The 21,495-nt window shown below is 40.3% G+C and overlaps 1 protein-coding gene and 2 non-coding genes across 9 annotated transcripts in view; 2 read left to right on the forward strand and 1 right to left on the reverse strand.

The window, feature by feature from the left end:
* Positions 1-3,544: 3,544 nt before the first annotated feature.
* Positions 3,545-3,617, forward strand: trnar-acg. The gene has a single exon. It is a non-coding gene; the product is annotated as a tRNA-Arg (tRNA).
* Positions 3,618-4,500: 883 nt separating this feature from the next.
* trnar-acg lies at positions 4,501-4,573 on the reverse strand. The gene has a single exon. It is a non-coding gene; the product is annotated as a tRNA-Arg (tRNA).
* A 1,324-nt stretch (positions 4,574-5,897) lies between these two features.
* The window catches only part of deptor (DEP domain containing MTOR-interacting protein), a 32,205-nt gene continuing 16,607 nt past the window's right edge, over positions 5,898-21,495 (forward strand). For 2 of the 7 annotated variants that reach the window (XM_036006073.1, XM_036006072.1), the window contains exons 1-5: positions 5,898-6,266; positions 6,502-6,594; positions 10,276-10,454; positions 10,979-11,102; positions 19,006-19,184. In XM_036006073.1, the coding sequence (XP_035861966.1) occupies positions 6,253-6,266; positions 6,502-6,594; positions 10,276-10,454; positions 10,979-11,102; positions 19,006-19,184 (589 nt within the window). In that variant the 5' untranslated portion in view covers positions 5,898-6,252. Of the gene's footprint in view, positions 6,267-6,501; positions 6,595-7,767; positions 8,061-8,191; positions 8,204-9,965; positions 10,001-10,275; positions 10,455-10,978; positions 11,103-19,005; positions 19,185-21,495 lie in introns of those variants that run through there. The other 5 variants (XM_031298742.2, XM_031298740.2, XM_031298741.2 and 2 more) reach the window with 5 other exon arrangements.

Genomic DNA, 21,495 nt, shown 5'->3' on the forward strand with positions numbered 1-21,495 from the left:
AACCCCTTAAATACTAATTTGATTTGCAGTGGGAAGCACAGTTTTGATTGCCTACCTTTGCCATCTAAATGTTATTCATGTATTAAGTTTACTAATTTAATAATTGCTTGTCATTTGAGGGGCTTATTTCATCTGTAGATTAAGATGAAGCGCAAACAAACGTGCTGTATGAGTGTTGTAAAAAATATATATTTAATAAATGCATTACAATAGGCTAAACTTTCCATTTTGATTATTTACAGTAGTAGTAGTAGTAGTAGTAGTAGTAGTAGTAGTACAATTTGCCTGATAGCAAACATGTTGCAGCTTACCGAGTATAGAGGGTTTTCATGACGCGTTATCAGACCAGAAGTCGCCATATTGGAGGTACTCCACATCACAACAAAGCACAGGCACTGAAATAGATCCCGAACGGTGTGCCAGTTTAGCTGGTGAATGGTGATCATGTTAACTGGTGATATTTGCATGAAATCAGTGAATATTCAACAAGGCCCTGCCTACTTTTTAAGAGTGTTCTGCTCTGCCTCCGCCCCTCGAGTGCCAGAGGTTCACATTTTCACAAAGTGTTTGCAAGTGAGACAAAATTGTGAAAATGGATATCGCTGAAAACATCACCAGTTGATGTGTAATACATGTCTGTTTAAGGATTGTCCACACAAATACGACACATACTGTATGAACGGAAAAAAAATTAAATGAAAAAAAAACTAGCTAGGATTCGAACCTTTGATGTCATGGATAAAAAAAGTTGACAGACTAGCTTCTACATCATCTATACCACTACCCTACACACTGCTGAAATGGTTTTGTGATTTCTATCTATATATTGGACTTTTAGTCTACGTTAACGCAGGTTAACATATGAAAGAAATATACGCCCATGTTAACTGGTTCAACCTGTGCCACAAGTCAACTGATTATAGTTGTGTTTAATTTCATTAGACCCATATTAGGGTAGGTCTGTGTTGACCCAGAATCGCGATTTTTGTCTTATGGTAGCCATAGATACACTATTGTTATGACCATCGGCCATTGAATGTTTTGCAGCAAGGTGCTGGTCCTTGTTTTCTCTCTGGCCACTTATTGTTATCTTAGTCTCGGTTAAGTTATGAAGTGAGTTGCAGCAAAAGTCTAGTGATTTGAAGTGCATAGATAGTGCATAGTGCATTGAAGAACATATGAAGCTTATTTTCTCAGAGTTTGACTTTTATTTATCCCACACATCATTTGTTGGCCTACATTGACAGAACAAAATGGTCATTATGGTATATGATTACAAAACTTCGATGTACTGAGAGAGTTTGATAACATTCAGATATGTTGCTGTTTCAGATTCCTAATATGGGTCTAATGAAATTAAACACAACTATAATCAGTTGACTTGTGGCACAGGTTGAAATAGTTTGTGCTGAGATATGCCTTCACATTCTTCGTATGAGAGTAATTTTTTTCTGTTCATACAGTATGTGTCGTATTTGTGTGGACAATCCTTAAACAGACATGTATTACACTTAAACTGGTGATGTTTTCAGCGATATCCATTATTTTGTTTCACTTACAAACACTTTGTGAAAATGTGAACCTCTGGCACTCGAGGGGCGGAGGCAGAGCAGAACACTCTTAAAAAGTAGGCAGGGCCTTGTTGAATATTCACTGATTTCATGCAAATATCACCAGTTAACATGATCACCAGCTAAACTGGCACACCGGCGTCAAGGAAAATGGTTAATTATTGCCGTGTTTTAGGTTGTACCAATAGGTCAGACCGAGAAAAACATTTGGAATATTATCGACTTCCAAAAGTTATTAAAAACCAGGGAGAGGAATGCCAGAAGTTTTCAGAGGCAAGGAGGCGCTTGTGGTTGGCAAAGCTCAACCAGGATCTACGAGGGAAAAATCTGTCTTGTTCGGTCTTTGAAATGAAAAAAAAAAAAACGATTGAGAGTCACTTGGCTACACCTTGAGTATTGCAATGCAGTTAAGGTTAGGTTGATTAAAGACGTTATTGCATTTCTTACTTTGGCCTTCACAACACAACGGTCGTTAATGACTTGGTACTGCGTCTCCCTCACCTATCCACACACCATCTGGTTATAGGCCTCCAAAGTCCAAACTTTTGTAGGATTTAAGGTCTTCCGCTGTGTATGGGCTCGGCGAGAAAACCAGGTAGTTGACTGTATCGGGATATGCAACTGAAGGAAGAATCACCGGGTCATCATGGATCCAAGAAGAGGGAGCCAACTTGTAGGGATCTGCACCGCCAGTAAACTGTAATTTATCAAAATATCGCGCCTTTTTTGTGGTCTAAGTTATTCCATGCCTTTGCATCTTGGACACGTTTTGATGAGCTTTTCTGTTGTTTAGACATAAAGTATTAAAGTAACCAAAGTGCACAATACTCCATTACTCCATTCAGTTGTTTACACCGAGTGCCTCCAATATGGCCGCGCATCCAGGTTACCGCCCAGAACGTGACGTCGGTGTATGTACCTCTGCTGCCTCTGCTTCTAAAATCAAAAACGAGTTGCGAGGTAAATACATGGATGTGTTAAGAGATGGTAAATAGAACGCGACATAGATTCGCTGCTTGGAGATTGAGCTCTGGTAAGGTAGCCTCTACCACTTTTCGAGAAACACGAGCTAACCACAGGTTGAACCTAGACTTTCTGATTCAGCGTTTCTCTTAAATGTAACGTTACATCTCAAATCAAAATATAGATGAAGACAACGACCATGTGATATCGGCTAGTTCCGATCGTCTTTATCAACTGTTTCAACATTTTTTTTCTTTCAATTTATTACTTTTATTTGTCAAATGAAACCGTAGGCTACGAGGTACATTTCCAGTAAAATGTTATCCCATCAGCTCCTTCAACTTGTGCATGATTCAAAGCAGAATATGGCCGTCTGATTGGCACCATGGATGTATTAAGAGAATCGGCACACAGAAAAGAAAAGTCACCCGATTGAATGGCACCGGTGTTGCACTGAACAGGTGTTGCACCGAAATCTGTAACCCGTCGTGATCTGTGTCCCTCCTGTTAAAAGCGTAGCGCCCCCCCTCCGTGGTTAAGGTTAGGGACAAGGGTTTGGTTCAGGTTGAGGTAGTGGGACAGATTTTCTTTCTCAGATTTCTCGACACCGACCTCGATGGGTCACAGATTTCGGTGCAACACCGGCAATAATATGTTACAGATAATATGTTCTAACCAAGCCAGCCATGCTATAATATTCTGATCTGTAGTCAGACGCGTTATCTCTGTAAATGATGGACATGCCCATTAAACATACAGCCTCTGATATGATGGTCCAACCGCGACGTCTGCTGTCTAATGAGGGCATTGCGGTCAACGGATTTACTTTTTTTGTTAGATTATAAGCTTTAAGAACGCCCCACAATATCCAACAGTCATCGTGTTCTGACAGAAAGATGTCACTACATGTCAGAAAGTAATATTTAGTTACTTTTAAGAAAAATCTCAACTCTTCGTAAAATCCGAACTGTTCCTTTAAGAAGGAAATATGATGATATAGTTTTACAGGCGGGCCAGTGGCGCAATGGATAACGCGTCTGACTACGGATCAGAAGATTCTAGGTTCGACTCCTGGCTGGCTCGTTTCTTTTCTCAACTATGTTTGGTAAATCTAGGGCTAATCTCTGTTCTGTTGTTTTTTTTTTTTTTTTTTGCTCTCACGTGTTTTTCATCTATTATGTACATTACAATTCTCCCTTTACATTAAACAGTATTCCTTCTAAACAGGAAACTGACTGATTGTTTAGAGTTTATAATACTAAAATAATATAAAATATAAAAATATAGTAGGAACCCATACCTTATTCGTCCACTTTCGCTTCTTCATTTCTTACCAATCAAAACCAAAGCTCCCTTCCATTATTTGCCAATCAAAAGAGACCTCATAGCCATTTCTTAACAATCAAAAAAGCGCCTCCTCCCTACAGCCGGCTGTGTGTCGAGCAACGGCCAGCGAATGACAGCTCGAATAACTCCCTAGAAATGGCCAATGAGGGGGCTCGTTGCCACCAGAAAACAGCCACGAGCAGCCAATGACAGCTCGAGTGTCAAGATTTCGGCAAGTTTCGTTTAGTTTGTTTATGTTTTTTTTTTACTGTAAGTATCATGTTAGCTCGGGCCAGGGTGGCGCTCACCTGTTGGTTAACGATAGCTAACGTTAGCGTTAATTGTTGACGTTTGTTTAAAAATTAGTCAGCTGGGTTATGACCTTTTCATAGCCTGCTAGCATGTTCTCAGTAATTGAACTTTTATTATATTAAAATTTCGAGACAATAGAATGGCAATTAACTTATCAAAAATATAGCAAACGATGTCAGTCTCGTTAGTGAAGCGGCATCTGAATTGTCAGATCTTGGTATACTGTATGGTAGTGATGGGCAACGCAATTGGCTCTCACATAATAAAATTGCTCGCCCGACAAGTGACAGCCATATAGTAGTTATCAAGGTTTAAATGAGAAAAGAGACGAGCCAGCCAGGAGTCGAACCTAGAATCTTCTGATCCGTAGTCAGACGCGTTATCCATTGCGCCACTGGCCCGCGTATCAGATCACAGATTCATATTTCCAAATTAAAGGGACAGTTTGGATTTCTAAATTGGGGTTTTATGAGGTATAATCAATCAGGTAGGCCTAGTACATAGCCAGCACGCACCCAGTTTGAAAAAGGAGGAGACAGAAGCACCGGCTTGGAAGCTTAGCAATGTACTGCTGTGGATTGGGGCACATAGCAAAACGTATTTTAAAAACAAACAAGTTTAAGTGTACGCTATATTTATAATATTTGCACCGCTTTATCTTGTATCGTAAGTAGAGGAGAACTTAAGTGGTTATCTCTATTCAAAGTTGCCATACTCCATTGACACCCTCGTTGCCCGCAATGCCCTCATTTAGCCAGCAGATGTCGTGTCGGACCATAAATATCCACTAGGGCTAACCGACATTTACAGTCAACAACTACATCAGCTATTGTGTCTCTATGTTTATGTAATGATGGGCAGATTCAATGACCATCAGTTACAGGGAGTATACTGCAGTGAAACATCTAGGAGTTTATTGGCAAAATAAATATCACATAACTAATGATGAGACGTGTGAAAAGATAGCCAGCAGAAACGTCTACTATAGTTACAAATGGATCATGCGACCATACTAATATGTTTGTCATGAATTGTATACTCAGAGAGTTTGATTGAATCGATAAATAATAAGGACCTCAAAACTAGGCGATCAATATTGTAGAAAATAGGAGGAAGCCCTTAGCAGAAGATTTAAATGGAACATAAGGGGCTGTGGCTCAGGACGTAACCACAAGGTTGGGAGTTCGATCCCCGACTTCGCATGCTCCAAATGCTTAGGATAGATTAAATGCAGTGGTCAAATTTGCTTATGTTGTATGTGACGGTTTTGAAAGAAGACTTGGGGAGATATGCTGTGTGTGTGTGTGTGTGTGTGTGTGTGTGTGTGTGTGTGTGTGTGTGTGTGTGTTTGTGTCAAACAACCTAATTTTGCTGCTGCTGACTCATTAGAGATCCTCCTGGGAGATTGGGGATTAAATGTTCAAAATTCATGTTTCTGATGCACCTGTTGTAAATGTAAAGCTGGCCACCAGAACAGAAAGATAAAAGCTATTTGTATGTGTGGGTTTTTGCTGTTACACTGGCTACATATTACATTGTGTTTTACAAAATAAAAACGCACGTAAAGTAGAAAGGTGTACAAACTAATATTAAATCCAATGTCCCACCCATTCCACCACTATTTTTCCAAGCGGTGTCTGAATCGAGCGCACTCACATGCCTCTGCTGTTACCCCGCCCCTTCGGTCACCTCCCCCAGTGACGAGAGCAGAGTCCTCCCAATGCGGGGGCTTTGTGGATGGGCACTGGCTGCACCGTGGAGAAAAACGTGCATGCTGTATGTATCCCGTGTGGTGTGTCAGTGACAAACAAACAGACCCAACGCTCAGAGAAACACTCGGCTGTTTTAAATCTAAATATCAGGATTCACAAAGGGGACGCGGCATGCACGCATGCAGATGTGTGTGTATGTGCAGATATTTGGAGGTGTCGAGGTTTTCGAGGAATTTAAAATTGGACTGATGGAGCTGCTGGCAAACTGAGGGCTGGGCTGTGACTTCCTGCGTTGTTGCATGTTTCCTGGGATGGAATAATTTTTCTCTTCATTCATCAAAGAAATAATTGATACTTCTTTTTACTCAATGGTGCTTGAAGGGTAAGCAAAAAACCGAGGTGTCAATGCAATTGTTTATTCTTTGAAATCGTCACCGCGTGGATGCTTGCATGCCTTTGTTTTTCAATCCATTCGTTCCCCTTTTCTGTATGTTTGTCAGCACAGCATCTTTTACTCAATTACAAAAAACGCAATGGTGCATTTTCCAAGAATGATGTCTCTGTGTGTGTGGCTGTTTTGCAACAAAAAAACCCGGGTATGTGCCTGTTGTTTTTAGCAGAGAGATGGACGGCATTGGGCACACCATGCAGAAGAAGGCTGCAGAGCTGGAGCGGCTGGCCGAGGTGCTCGTCACCGGAGAACAGCTGAGGTAGGTCGGTCGGTCCCAGTCAGGAATCCCGTTGACAGAGTGTGCTATTGGTCACACATTGAAGGAAGGTGTGGTATTTCTGTCTGTAATTTGCAAACAGACCACCAAATTTGCCGTCATGACAGAATAGCTATACCTAATAATTAGTAAACAATGATTGTTTAGTTAGTTTTCATGCTCAATGTTCATGTTTTGTGGCCCGGATTAGGATTCACAAGTACATGATAGGACATGATACACTAAATGATAAAAAGTAGGTGTTGTAAACCTGGCTTACAACACCTACTTTTATTATGCCTTTGACAGCAGGTCAATGATGATGCATGTAGCTCTCCCTCACTGCAAACTGGCACTATAGACAGTTTCAGCTCCACTGCACCATGCAGAGCCAAACAAAGGCATCCACACATGCAGACCCTCGCCGTGCACACTGCTGCTCCTCACCTATATAACATGTAGGCTACATTTCAGCCTGAGGCATTGTCTAAATACTGCAGGATGTTGTTTTGCTTTTAAGGACTGAACACATGAGTCATTTTTGTTGCTCCAGTAATACAGTGCCCTTTGAGCTGCACAGGGAATGATCAACCCACTAATCATTGTCATGCACTGCCCATTCATCCTATGAGGGAATTGTACTGCTAACCCTGGCAGTGTTGTTGACATGCTGCACCCTTTGACCCACCGTACATAAAGAATGGCCCCAAAACCCTGGTGGCGTTTGCTGGCTCACACTTCCAGCAATGAATAGAGGCTCAGTAGGTAAAGCATGGCACCAATGCCAGGAATTTCAGCCCTTCACTGAACTATGAGGAAAGTATGCCACTGAACTGTGCTTTCCTGCTGGGTGGGATAAACTGAGTTAGAGCTTTTTCTGTTACTGAAGAAGTACATGCTGTAACCTTGCTCTGTTCTGAAGAACAATAAAACTAGTAATCACCTCAACAGATTAGATTAATAGTTTGTGTCTGGACATACTCTTCGGTGTACTCTTGCTTAGCACCAGTGTGCGCTTTTTCTGTTTGTATGCTGCGTGTGTGTCAATGTCCCTGGCACAGCTGTATACTGAGGCTGCCAGCTGGCAGTGTGGATGGTGTCAGTGAACGATGGGTTGGTTGGGAGAGCTGTCCCAGAGTCCTCTGAGACGCTGCTGTTGTGGGGTAAAGGGCTCGCGGTTGTGACATTCAAGACTTGCTCTCACTCTCTGTCTCTAAATCTCTTTCTCTCTGCATTTTCTACAGACAAAGCAGTCTGAGAGCTGAGAGCTTTTTTATCCATGCTAGCGTGGGCTTGAGGGATGGCAATGTCATTCTGTCGGCAGGCCCTCCACTTTGGTCCAGACTGATATATCTCAACAACTATTGGATGGATTACCTTGACATTTTGTACAGCCATTCATGGTCCCTAGAGGATGAATACTATTGCCTTTGGTGATCCCCTGATGTTTCCTGTAGCGACAACATGAGGTTGACATTTTTGGTTTTTGAGTGAAATATACCAATAACTATTGGATGAATTGCCATTCCACTTGGTACAAAAACTCTTTTCCCCTTCAGGATGAATTTTAATAACTTCGGTGATCCTTCAATATTTTTAGCACCATCATCAGGTAATTTTTTTCCCCAATGCTTTGGTTTATGACAAAATACCTGCAAAACAATGCTATTCCCATCAGCCTCAGCTGTACTCAGTGTTTATTGCTAATTAGTCTTGCATTACCAGACCTATCTCCACACCACAGTGTCAGCGATGGAGTGTGGTCTGGCTACACCGCTTATCTATTCTGCGATAGTGAAAAAACCGCTCTGGCTTGTTTGTATTTCTTAAACCAATCCCAACCACCCTGGGCCCCGGATGCAGCAACAGTGCCCTTGCAAAAGAGATAGCGGAGATAGCGGAAGAGAAGGTACGCTCCGGATGTCAGGCTTTATCCCAGCAATGTACAGCCGTTGAGCCAGCCAGACTAATTGCTAATTTGAAAATGTTAACATGATAGCACACTTAACTAAGCTTAAACAAAATGAACATGGTATACATACCCGCTTAGCATCAGTATGTTGCATTTTTATTAAGCGCATGTTAGCATTTAGCTGTGCCCAAGTACAGTCTCACATAGACTCTGGCTGTAGACTCTTACACTGTGCAGTACGAACACTCACTGGACTGTTTAATGATTGATGTTGTCCCTCAGTGTTTTACCTTGACTCCCTGCTTTAGCTTTGTTCTTTAGTCTGAATTGATATTTCAGACCAAATGATGACACGAGGGAGTTAGAAAGTTTTTTGTTTTTTTTTAAATTAAATTTTTTATTTTGTGAGCAGTAGATTTTATGAAAATAAAATTAGACCCGATATGAAACCCTGCTGGTATAAAAGCAAGGCGTGTACCTAATTCACACCTTTTGTTAGATAATTTTTTCACAACCTCATGGAACACAAGTGACATAGATCCTGGTACTAATAATAGTACACTGGCTGTTTTGGAATATTCTTATCACACATTTGTGTACCATCATGTTGACTGCTTGTATCTTGGAGTAGATCTGTTTCAGGCTAAGGGCTGAAAAGCAGACAGATACCATGACACACAGACACAGGCAGCCGCTGTAGTAAGGCTTGTGACCAGTTCATAGTTGTGAATAGGCCGTTTGTTGCACCATGGCAGTCTGTGCTAGAGAGGAAGGCTTTGTGAATGTTTGCAGCCTGGGACTTAACATCATTATGGTCATACTGGGAGCCAGAGACTCATTCAGAAATGCTTTGGCTTTTCATTGTTTGATCCACCACAAGTTTAGGAAATGCTTTTACAGAGAGTAACCAACACAGCAAAAACACCTCCCACAACATGTAGTCTGGCACCTGAGCCTCTCAGGAAGGAATCTGCAAGAGGGATGATTTTGCTTGATGCTCCATTTGAGATGATGTATGTGTAGATTAGACTGAGACCTTCTGAAGCTGAACAGAGGAGGAGGAGAGGAGGATGCTAGAACTGGTAGCTGTGGTTGTTTGCCCAGAACAGTGTGTGGGTCTGACTGGGCAGGCTTGGACCAGGGCTGTCACTGCTAATCTGGAGTGATGCTAGCCAGCTGCACACAGACTCAGCATGGAGGGGAACTGGATAGCTGCAGGAAGAACTCTGGTTGGTTGTTTCACAATAATCTGGGTGAGGAAAAGGTTACGCTGATGATGTGAAACCGCCATCTAGGCCATTTATAGAAGCATTAGAAGGTTGCCATGTAATCGTGCAATATAGTCACATTATAAATCTCTGCAGACAGTGTTTGAATGCCATGCATTCACCTCGTGCCCAGAGGACAGGTGTGCTCTGTTTGCACTGGTTCTGCTGTCTAATTTTATAAACATATAAACAGATTTGACCTTGTATGAATGTTCAGTTTGTTCTTCAGGTAAATTATGTTTTCTTCTACCAGATGATATTTCATCTTATAGACTCATTTATGACATGCAGCTCACATAGATAACCAAAACAGGGACTGCCACCTTTTACACGGTAACACATTTGTCATTACTCTCATTGTTAATACTTTCAGGAGGAATTGTTACTATTATTGACATTACAAATGGGCAAAGGGTTTTGCTGATGAACCAAGAGTTTAACGTTGTGTCGAAGAATTGTCAATACATTTTATTTCTCCTCTGCGGCTTGTTTTCTGCCCTTCAGGCTGCGGCTCCACGAGGCGAAGGTGATCAAGGATCGGCGGCACCACCTGCGGACTTACCCAAACTGCTTTGTGGCCAAGGAGCTCATTGATTGGCTGATCGAACACAAGGAAGCCTCAGACCGAGACACCGCCATCAAGATCATGCAGAAACTTTTAGACCAGAGCATCATTCACCACGGTAAGGCTAAGCTGTGTGTGTTTGTGTATGTGTGCACATAGTGTGTGGGGTTAGTCTTGTACAGTATGTCCTTTTGTTGTGGTTTCCATTTTCTATAATTGCAAGGATCTTTCTCTCTTTCTTTCATCTGTGCCTCTTAATAGATGATTCTTTGTGTCTCACAGTCAATTTGGCTCCAATGTAGTGTCTCACTACCTGTTCAACATTTGACCAGACACTAAAAACAGATACACAAAGAGTGGGCTGCCTCCTCGTGTTTAGTTGAAGTTTAACAACGGCAATTCAATATTAACTCATCCTAGCTATAGATGAATGATTTCATGATGTTTAGATTTTACTGACTGCTTTATACAAACAACATTCCCATGATCCCACTTTTGTTTGTTCTGTTTTCTACAATTATTAATTACACCCACACTAACTGGTTGTAACCTTAAAACTAAACCCTGTGTGTGTGTGTGTGTGTGTGTGTGTGTGTGTGTGTGTGTGTGTGTGTGTGTGTGTGTGTGTGTGTGTGTTTTCAGTGTGTGACGAGCACCGGGAGTTCAAAGACCTGAAGCTGTTCTACCGCTTCCGGAAAGACGACGGCACGTTCCCATTGGACAGTGAAGCCAAAGTCTTCATGAGGGGGCAGAGGATCTATGAGAAGTATGAACACACACAAACACAACCACTCAATCGTGTTCTTTGTAGTGGAGCTATGAGAGAGATGGAGGAAAATGGCTATTCATACATTTGTGTAATGGAAACAGAAATTCCCCAGGCATCTCTTAGCACTTTTCTCTTCACCTTTTTAGCATGTAGCTTTAAATTAATGTTTCATTGTCATTTTCTTGCCATGGGTTAGAAGAGAAGATCAACACCACTCTTACATCTGTATGATAAATATGAAGTTACCACCAGCAGCTGGTTAGCTTATCTTAGCATAAAGACTGGAAATGAGGGGGAGTTATGTGCTGGACTTTTTCTTGGCTGGGGAGCCAAGAAAGAGCTTATTTCACTGTGACGCACTGATACAAATACTGATCGTTTTTAAGATATACGGCTTACCTCCTCAAAGCTTGTTGATAAGATGAACCCTGAACTATCATTTCACAATCTGATACTTTTGAAACTTAATGGTGGCCACTTGGCAAGCGATAGCACATGCCATGCATTTATTTCTCACCTTCCCCTTTGTTTCTCTTTGTGAGAGTGACTGGCATTCTCCGCGGCATGCTGATTGAGTGTGTCAGAAATGCTACCACCATTATTGTTTAGAAAATTTGTTCTGCGGGTAAATTTGATTCCATTAGATTAGAGGGCATAGTATTGAACGTTACTGGTTTTTAACCATGAAAAAAGCCTGCTGGGATCAGAAAATCAGAAGATATTGGAAGCATCTTGACGAGAGATGACTCAATGCAGTTGTCCAGAGACGGGCTGGATTTAGAGGAGGGCAGAGGACATCACTAATGGGACTGTTTATGTTTGTCATCAGCTTTGTACTTATGGTGCTGTTGTTCCAATAGTGATAGGACTAATTGTTTCTATAGTGACCCCAAAGTCTTCCTCTGTGTGTCTCCACTTCTCTCAGTGGCACCTCTACAGTTTTGGATTCACGCAAACACTGCGTTTACAACCAAATAAGTACCCACCCACACACACACACACACACACACACACACACACACACACACACACACTCTCAATCACACAATCCCACACATCCTGCCACCTCTTTGTCACATAAGTAAATTGTATCTCTTAACACATACACAGTGACACTTTTATAAACAGAGACCTATTTTTCATGTCAATTTCTTAGACCACACACACACACACACACACACACACACACACAGAACAGTTGCATAACAGGAAGAAATAGTCCATGGGTAGACATCTGTCGTCTCAGCTCTCAAAGCTATGTGTTTATGTAATCACCATGGTGTGGCCCAGCACACACACACACACACACACACACACACACACACACACACACACACACACACCCCTCAAGCTTGCTCTGGTGGTTGGTTGCTTGTATACTAGAGTTGCCTCATAAATACTCTTATGGCACAAGTAACAGTCCTGCAATGAAGAGGTTAGCATAGATTCAACTAAATTTCAGTACTTTTGAAACATGAAGTTACTCGTCATGTTGGATTGTTTGTTATTAGTCTCGGCTTTATAAAATGTCTGCCACAGCATACTCATACAGCAGATCATAACCATACACTACTTTGCTCTTCTAGTTTTTGTACATTACAAAATTACGTTTTGTTTATTTATTTGTAATATAAATACAGTTTCTTTTCTTGACTTTCACTAAAGGTTAACTTTTAAGTCTGAATGTATGTTGGTGCAAACCTCAAAGCTCTTGTTAGCCATGCTAGCGGAGTGGCTCGGCTCGAGGGATGGCAATGTAGGTCGATCCTCCACTATCTCAACACTTATAAAAAAAGATTATCATGAAATTTGGTACACACGTTCATGTATCCCTCAGCATGAATTTTAATCACTTTGGTGATCCCCTGACTTTTTCTCCATCAGGTCAATTGTTTTTATTTGGTTTCTATTGTTTCTGTCTGTTAACTACATACAAAACTAATGACATTCCCATTATCTTTAGCTGTACTTTGTGTTTAGTGCTAATTAGCAAATGTTAGCATACTAACACACTAAACTAAGATGTTGAATATGGTAATATGTTCAGAAACATACAGTATGTTACATCAAGTACCCTTCATATCACATCTAGTTTTTCCATTGGAAAAATAAACAGCCCTCTCCCACACATTGATCTCTGTTGCTGTCAAATCAGCAAACACATACTCCAATAAACAAACTGTAGGAAGATATTTCAAACAGTTGTTTTGACAGCATTTCCTAGGCGACAAGATTAGTAAGAGAGGACAATGATTTACAGGCCTTTTTAAAGCATTGTTTAACTTTTGGACTGTTTACATGTGTATGTGTACTTTAGATTGTGGTTGAGTGGCATCATTATTTATGATTTAATCAAGCTGAAATTTAACTATCAAATGAAAAAAGACCTTTTGAATAGATTAATCAAAACACTTGAATCTAACCTTTTTTTTATCTGGGGTAGATTCACTGAGCATGAATGGCCTGCTCCGTGCTCACACACATTCACACCTGCAGTAGATGGTCCGGAGTGTCTTTCTGTTAGCCTCACTGGGGCAGCTGTGGGTTACGTGCCTTTCCGAAGGGCACTTCAGTTGTAGCAATTAGCAGGGTTAAAGCTTTGCTCTTTTCACTTCCACACCCAGATTTATCCTGTCAGTGTTCAAGGTTAGAAAACGCCTCGGTTTAGACTCTGTCTCTCATTGCCCAGGCATCACAGTCCTTATAGGACCGTTTCGCATGTTTTAGCCCATTAACTGCAAATTACATACAATATCCATAATTGGTGAACATTTTCTTTATTCCAGACATCAATCGCATGCTTTTTTTTCTGTTGGATACATGTTGCTAAATCAAGAGAGAGCAACACAACATTTCATTTTTAAACATACCACTGGTTTATCATGTGTTTCACAGATATAAAGTAAAAAGATGTTGGTGTCACTGCACGTCTAGGCTAAAGGCCGTTTTATGCTTCTGCGTCGAATCAACGGCATACCCCCGCAGACCCCAATGCGTCTTCGCCGGACCCTACGCCGTACCCTACGCCGTACCCTACGCCGTACCCTACGCCGTACCCTACGCCGTACCCTGACGTGCACCTCTCGAAAAATGTAACTACACGTCGCTCGGCCGTGGCTTGGTAGCGTTGCATTTCCCCCGACTCATTTCCTGGTTCTCCTTCTCCATAAACAACATGAACTCAAGGAGAGGGTTAACTTTTCCTGCTAAAGATGTCTCACCGTGGTCAGAAAACACAGGGGAGACACTTTGTTTCTCTCACTATGACTCTAGAGTCAGTACTTGCTCCGAAGCTAATCGCCAGCACTCTCTCACTTCTCCCTCTACCACCCGCTCCCCCCACACGCACACATGCCGGCTCGACGCACACACCAGCCTACAAGTATAAACACCAGGCTACTTATGTAGGCTACGGCAGTAAGCTCTGCGTGGAGCCTCCGCAGAGCCATAAAACGGCCTTAAGTTACAAATATTAATGGCTGGCTTATTACATCAGTTGCTTTCTCTGCTTGAGAGTAGATCCTAATATTATACACATGACTTACTGATAACTGATGGAATGTCTTTGGTTATTACAGTAAATCAAGTCCAACATAAGGGTTATCAACACAGGAAGTTTGACCATAAACAGTAACACATTTGAAAATTATCTTAAAGTAATGCTAATCTGTAAGGAAAGTCCTGATAAGTACAGGATGTAATATTATCCTTTATTTGTTGTTCCATAAGGTTGCTGGAGCCTTCAGAGACTGTAACTGCAGTTAAAAGCTGTACAAATAAAACCGCTTTTACATTAGCAAAGTTATATCATTATTGTCATCATTACATTAAATGTTTAGAACAAGCACAACCTGTGTGGACTGTTTGTAAGAGTCATTTAGCTGTCAATGTAGCTGAAATGGGGTCATGAAGTAGGAAATGTGTTTGCATAAACATTGTAAGATGTTGGTCATGTAGGAAAAAGCAACAAATGTCCATATTTTCAAAATATGTGTTCTGAATGAGATATAGTATTGTTTGTTTGTTTATAGTGTTGTTTGTTTGTATTTTTAACATTATCCATAGATACTCCACCTCAATAACTACTGAGACCAAACCCACAAGCAAGGAAAAAAAATCACTCCTATAATGATGTAGACTAGTAGCGTTTCCTCTTTTATTTAGAAACATCTCACTTGCTTATGGAAAGTGACAATATAAGCACAAACATTGCTTTATAAAGTATTAATGCTCAATAATAATGAGCTGTGGACCTCTCTTGTTCAAATGCAACAAATTAGAAATAAATTACTAGGCCATTACAACTTGATTTCCTCCACTTCAGCTCTGTTTTAGAAATGCGCTATATTTAAAAATGACTTAGGTTCAGTGTTGTATAATTAAAGGTAAGGCCCAAGGAAAAATAACAGACTCAGCTTCCTCCATATTAACCTCCAGGTCAGATGATTTTTAGGTCTGATGTTTTCATAATCCATTTTATTAGGTTTATCTTTTACTTTGGAGCTTCTTTCCCTAAAACGTTTGCGTGCCTGTGACAATGGGACTTGGTAAGTACTCTCACATGTCCCTCAAATGGCCCTTAAAGTCGTATTTTTTATTTTAAAAGTTGCATGGCCCCAGAGAGAGTAATCAGTGCAGGTAAAAGCCTGGTGGTCCTACAACCATGTCTCAGTAGGAACCACTCCAGCTGAGTTAGGTATGCTGACTGAACAACAACTACTCTGAGTGCATATCCAGGTCATGGCAGCTTGCTCGCCTCGTCCCACTCTAAGTTATCATGATCTATTTACATACTGAAAATACAGTCTCACGTCTTAATAATATAATAATATAATATACTGTATTGTTCATATAATGGTCAAGATGTTATTATTCAAATCATTGTGCTTTACTTTGAGTACAGTGGTCTACTTTGAGTCAATCCCTTTAAGCTAACATTACATAATCTGTTGATTTAACATGTTTAAATGGATTAAATAGCATTGTGTACACAGTCACGTCTCATAGAACATTATGTCCAGCTCTTTCAACAGTATTATGATGTTGGCTGCCAATTTGGGTCATATTTGGCTACTGATGTGAGCCGTTGATCCATGAAAGCTCCTAATTTATCAACATTTGACATCTAAACCAAGTTGTGTGTTCTGTAGTGGGTTGACTTTATGTGAGTGAAGGACTTTAGCAGTTCTGGGTGTGCACCTCACACACCATTTTCTTAAATGCATTTAAACTTCAGTTCTATCTTTGAACTTTGAGGAATATTTTATTTTTATTTAACCTTTATTTTACCAGGGAAAAATCACATTGAGATTAAAATCTCTTTTACAAGTGAGCCCTGGCCAAGAAGGCAGCACATAAAAATACACTTAACATACAATAAATAACAGACAGACAGGGATGGACAGCAATAATAAATAAGAAAATAAAAACAGAAAATCACATTTTAAAAACAAGTGCAAACATGTTGATATATTTGATGTAGGCGGGACTTGAATTCAGTATGTGAAATTTTAAAACCTGCAATTTTAGCTGATTTTGTAACTCATCATGCAGTCGGAGCACTGTAACAAAAAGCAGTTTTTCCAAATTCTGTTTTAGTTTGTGGAACATCATACAGTATATATCTACTTGATCTTAGATTATGTTCTGATCTACTAGATGTTAAGAGTGTAGTTAAATATGAAGGAGTGTGTCCCGTTATTGATTTGTACACAAAGGTCAACCAATGTTTGAGCCTTCTTGTGTTGAGTGAGGGCCAACCTACCATTTCATACAATACACAGTGATGGGTAGAGTACTTGGCATGGGTTATAAATCTCAGTGCTGAATGATACACAGAATACTGTCACCCTCAGACCAAGTTTAATGACAATGTAATTCTTCTCTTGAAATGTGGGCCTGCAGCTCTGGATCATCAGTCATAGTTAAATGAACCACACTGAGGATGGTACTGCTAGAAAGAACAGAGAGGAGGCTTTTTACAAGCTGTACCTGATTTAGGTTTCATTTAGTTTATTTCACATATTACTCATTTAGCTTTATTAAAGTGGAAGCTGTTTTTCCTGGGCTCTGGAGGTTTTGCAACTATCCACAATATGTTGTTGTTGTCCATGCCAGACAAAAAATACACTTGTTTGCTTTCTTGCCAAGATTTAGATGAAAAAAACGTCTAAAAATAATGGTAAATATGTAGTTAGAGCCACCAGCCGGTTGGCTTAGCTTAGCATAAATACCGGAAATGGGGGGGGGGGGTTAACAGAATCTGCATTCATATTTAATCTCTTGACTGACTAATCTGGTATGAACTAGTGAAAAAAGTCACATCCACGGTTAAATTGACACAGCTTTAAAGATAATCTGTTCACTGACAGACAGGCAGGCAGGCAGCACTCATTCTTCTATCCAGTTTGGACCGGTCTAATGAGGTCGGTAGTTGTAAGGTTTCCAAGCCTGGAGCCTAAATCCTTTGGATATAGGATGTTTCTTTATCTGATAACTTTTAGTTTTCCATTTCAGTTCATTAAATGTTCCGAGCATTCTACAAATCTCCCATAAATCCCATCAATGATATCTGCCTGTCTGTATTGAACTGTTTGGTGTGTAGAGTTGACCGTTTAGTGAATGATTTATAGCCAATTAAACTGTGACTGTAATTTGTGCCAGGAAAACACAGCCAACAATGATGTGGGAGGTTTAGTATCTCTTTGATGGTATAACTCATTGCTAGCACATGATTTGACGTGTACAGGTGTGTCACAGAAAGCCTATTGTTTCTCATAACCACTGCCTGGGTGATTTATATTGTGTGAATGTTCAGGTGACAGTGTTTGGGTGTAAATGTGTGTTTATAGGAAGAGAGTCAGCAGTTCTGTTCTGTGCATGTGTCTACTTGTCTGATTTTGTTTGTTTGAGTGTGTATGTGTCTTCTGGTGTCATACAGAAGAGCTAACACCACCCGCTGATGTAATCCTCTGATAAAGACTATTCAGCATTACACACATCTATAAACAAAACAGTAAAACACTAGCAGTGAAATGCAGCCTCACTTTTGATATTTTGTGTTTTTTTTGAAGAAACTTTTATGAAATCTAATTTTTATCTAATTAATTAATAATTATAATGTCTAATCTAATTCATATCCAAACCTTCATTGATTGTTCGTGAAGAAGAACTCAAAGGTTTTTCTTGAGGTAATTACCTTGTCATTGTGCTAATCGGAGGCTCTAGGAATAACATTAATTTAGTTTTATAACATGTTATCTGACCGAAGTGCTAATGCAGAGACTGTTACAGTACAGTGTTTGTGTGTTTTGACTGTGCAGATTACAGAGTGGAGAAAAGGGCAGAGCTGCTGGTTTGGACAGTTTTTCCCTGCTGGAAATTCCCACTTAAGAAACCATACTGTTCCCAATAACCCCAGTTTACGGAGCACTGAACGCATCTCATGGATAATTAAACAGTACTATAGGGTCATGGTTATGAATGTTGCATCATTTTTGAGAACTCACATTTTATTTTCCATCGGTTGGGTATGTACTGTATCTCTATGTAACACTACTAAAGTCCATGAGCCCTGCTAGTTGTTGCTATGGAGACATCAGCCAAAGCTGCAAAATATAGCATTCCAGCAAATTCACATTGCTTTCCCTGATACAGTCAGGAGTACTGCACTGTAGATGTTAAATTGATTGAAAATCCCAAACCAAATTGATTCCAATTGATGGATTTATTCACAGTTCACATAAAGCTAAACCTCTGACTTCAAACTGCCATTAGTGGAGTGGGTCGACCTAAATTTAAGCTTAGCGTATGGATTGGATTGCCTTTTGAATGCAACACCGTACTCTATCCCACTCCTAATCAATTAAAGTAACACAAGTTTGCTCTCTTCTCTCCACAGGTTGATGAACACAGAAAACAGCCTATTACAAACCAGGGAGGAGGAGGGTGGGACATTTGAGCGGGCGCTTCTGGCCTCTGAGTTCATCGACTGGCTGCTACAGGAGGGGGAGATGGCAACCAGGGAGGAGGCAGAGCGGCTGGGACGGCGGCTTCTTGAACATGGCATCATCCAGCACGGTGAGGAAGACAGGATAGCTGTTCCTGTTTTTGTATGTACTGAACACTATTTAAATGGCCGACATTATCAACACCTGTATCATTAAATTAGTGTATACAAAATTGGGATTAAAATTTCGGTAATTTAATCTTAAGTATTTCAACATTTTATTAATTGCTGCCTCTGTTTAAACCCACTTCAACTGAGTGACACAGTCTGACTGGAGGTCACGCTATTGACACATTGATGGTCTGTGAATGACACTTGGTGACAGAAAGCCAGTAGCCCCTGCAAGTAGTCACGACTGATTCTGCTGTCCTGGCTCCTTGCTCTTTTGGGTCATACAATCTGATAACTGTTGTAGACTACAGCGCTATCTGCACACTTAAACACACCATTTTGACTCTTTTTTTGTTTTAAAGTCCTTGTCAATGTCAAGTGCAGATCAATTTGAGCTTGCAGCAGTTTTCAACACAGAGTAGACCCAGTTGGCCACTTTAGCATCATAGATATGTCTTGATAGATCTAACCTGGATTACAGTTACACCTTTCTATTTAAAAGATCTTATAAAAATGCTTCTAGCCCTCACACCTAAAACAAAAAAAGAACTCAACACACTCTCAAAAGGGAAACTGGAAACTTTTCCCTATTTCTCATATGCCTGACATAACCTGGCTGAGGTCAACATTCAAGAGTGAGTTACTGAGTAATAAACATGAGCAAAATGTGAACTGAATGTCATGGGTATCAGGTGAACAAGCTCTACTGGCTGTAGAGTCCAGGACCAGGGCTATCATGTTATCTGTGAATATGTGATATATATACACTTCTTTATGTGATTGGTTCAGCTTATAGTCGTAGCAGTTGTGGAAGAGGTACTTCTTACTAAAAGTAAAAGTACTAATACCACTTTATGATCATACTCCTGCATTTAAAAAGGCTACTATAGCTGGTTGAGTTGGAGCTAATTTTATCAAATACTGTACTGTCTCAAAATCTGTTATAATATCATATTTAATCATATTATATTAAGCTGATCATATGTTTTGGATATAACATTGCATTTAAGTTTGTTGTAGTACAGTACAGGCCATACAATTGTTGATGTCTTTCTTGCTGAGAAGGTAGTTTGTGAAGATGTTAGAACATCGAGTGAATGAGGTATTAGGTAACAGTTTGTGTGCATGTGTGTATTCGCCTGTGGGGTGTGTCCTACGATGCTCGTCATTCTCCACACTACCTTACGTTGAGTCGTTTGAGATTTTCTTTAACAATGGACGTAGATCCTGAATGAGCTTCTGTCCACCACATGACATGACATTTGATTTGACGCTGATGTCTGTGGTTTACACCCGTGTCTGATTTAAATTAGATGAGATTTAAATTGGATGAGTAGTACTGCAGAGAAATGGCATGGCCTCAAGTGCTGTAGTTTTTTTTTTTTTTTGCATTTAGACATACAGTATTATCAGGTTTCCCCATTCTTTTTATTGTACATATCACTTGGCTGCATTTAAAAAAATAAATACATAATTGTATATATCAAATTAAATTAAGGCATTGAACATATATGTACAATAATAGCCTTCAACACAGCTGGTGGTTGGCATGTGAAACTACTTTGGTGTGGATTACAGATTGTATATGTCCATAAGGAACAATACATCATAAAAAGACCACGGCCACTTCACTTATTTAAAAGGGGTGGGATCGATGCAACAATTCTTTTATGTACATTTCCATGCGTGCTTTTTAAAAATATACATATAAATCTGAGTTTGCTACTCAGAGTTTGCTAATCACTTCCTAGACAAAGCAGCTAGACAAAGCTTAGATTTTGACATATACGGTATTTGTCACACACAAGTTTTAATGAAATGTTTTGTCTACTGAGGTTTTTATTTTGTAGTCATTCCATGCTTAAAGTGCCCATATTATGAAAAAAATAACTTTTTCTGGGATTTGGGGTGTTCTTTTGTGTCTCTGGTGCTTCCACACACATACAAACTTTGAAAAAAATCCATCCATGCTGTTTAGAGTGAGATGCGGTTTCTGAATGTGTCCTGCCTTCAGTCTCTGGGTGAGCTGTTCGAAATCGGCACGGCTTGTGGCGTCACAAGCCGAAACGAGCTGGCTAACCGCAACTGTCGGTACACGATCCGTTCTGCCTGCACGATCCGTTCTGCACATGCGCAAGATAATACTGTTTTACCGAGGATACGACCTACACGATCTGTTCCACGCTAGCCTATGGCTAGCCTCCACCGGGAAGCTAACGTTAGTTTAGCTAACAGCTAATTCGGTTAACCGCTAGCTGACAGCTAGATTCA

The sequence above is a fragment of the Sander lucioperca genome, chromosome 10, assembly GCF_008315115.2.
Source record: "Sander lucioperca isolate FBNREF2018 chromosome 10, SLUC_FBN_1.2, whole genome shotgun sequence".
Taxonomy (NCBI): Eukaryota; Metazoa; Chordata; class Actinopteri; order Perciformes; family Percidae; genus Sander; species Sander lucioperca.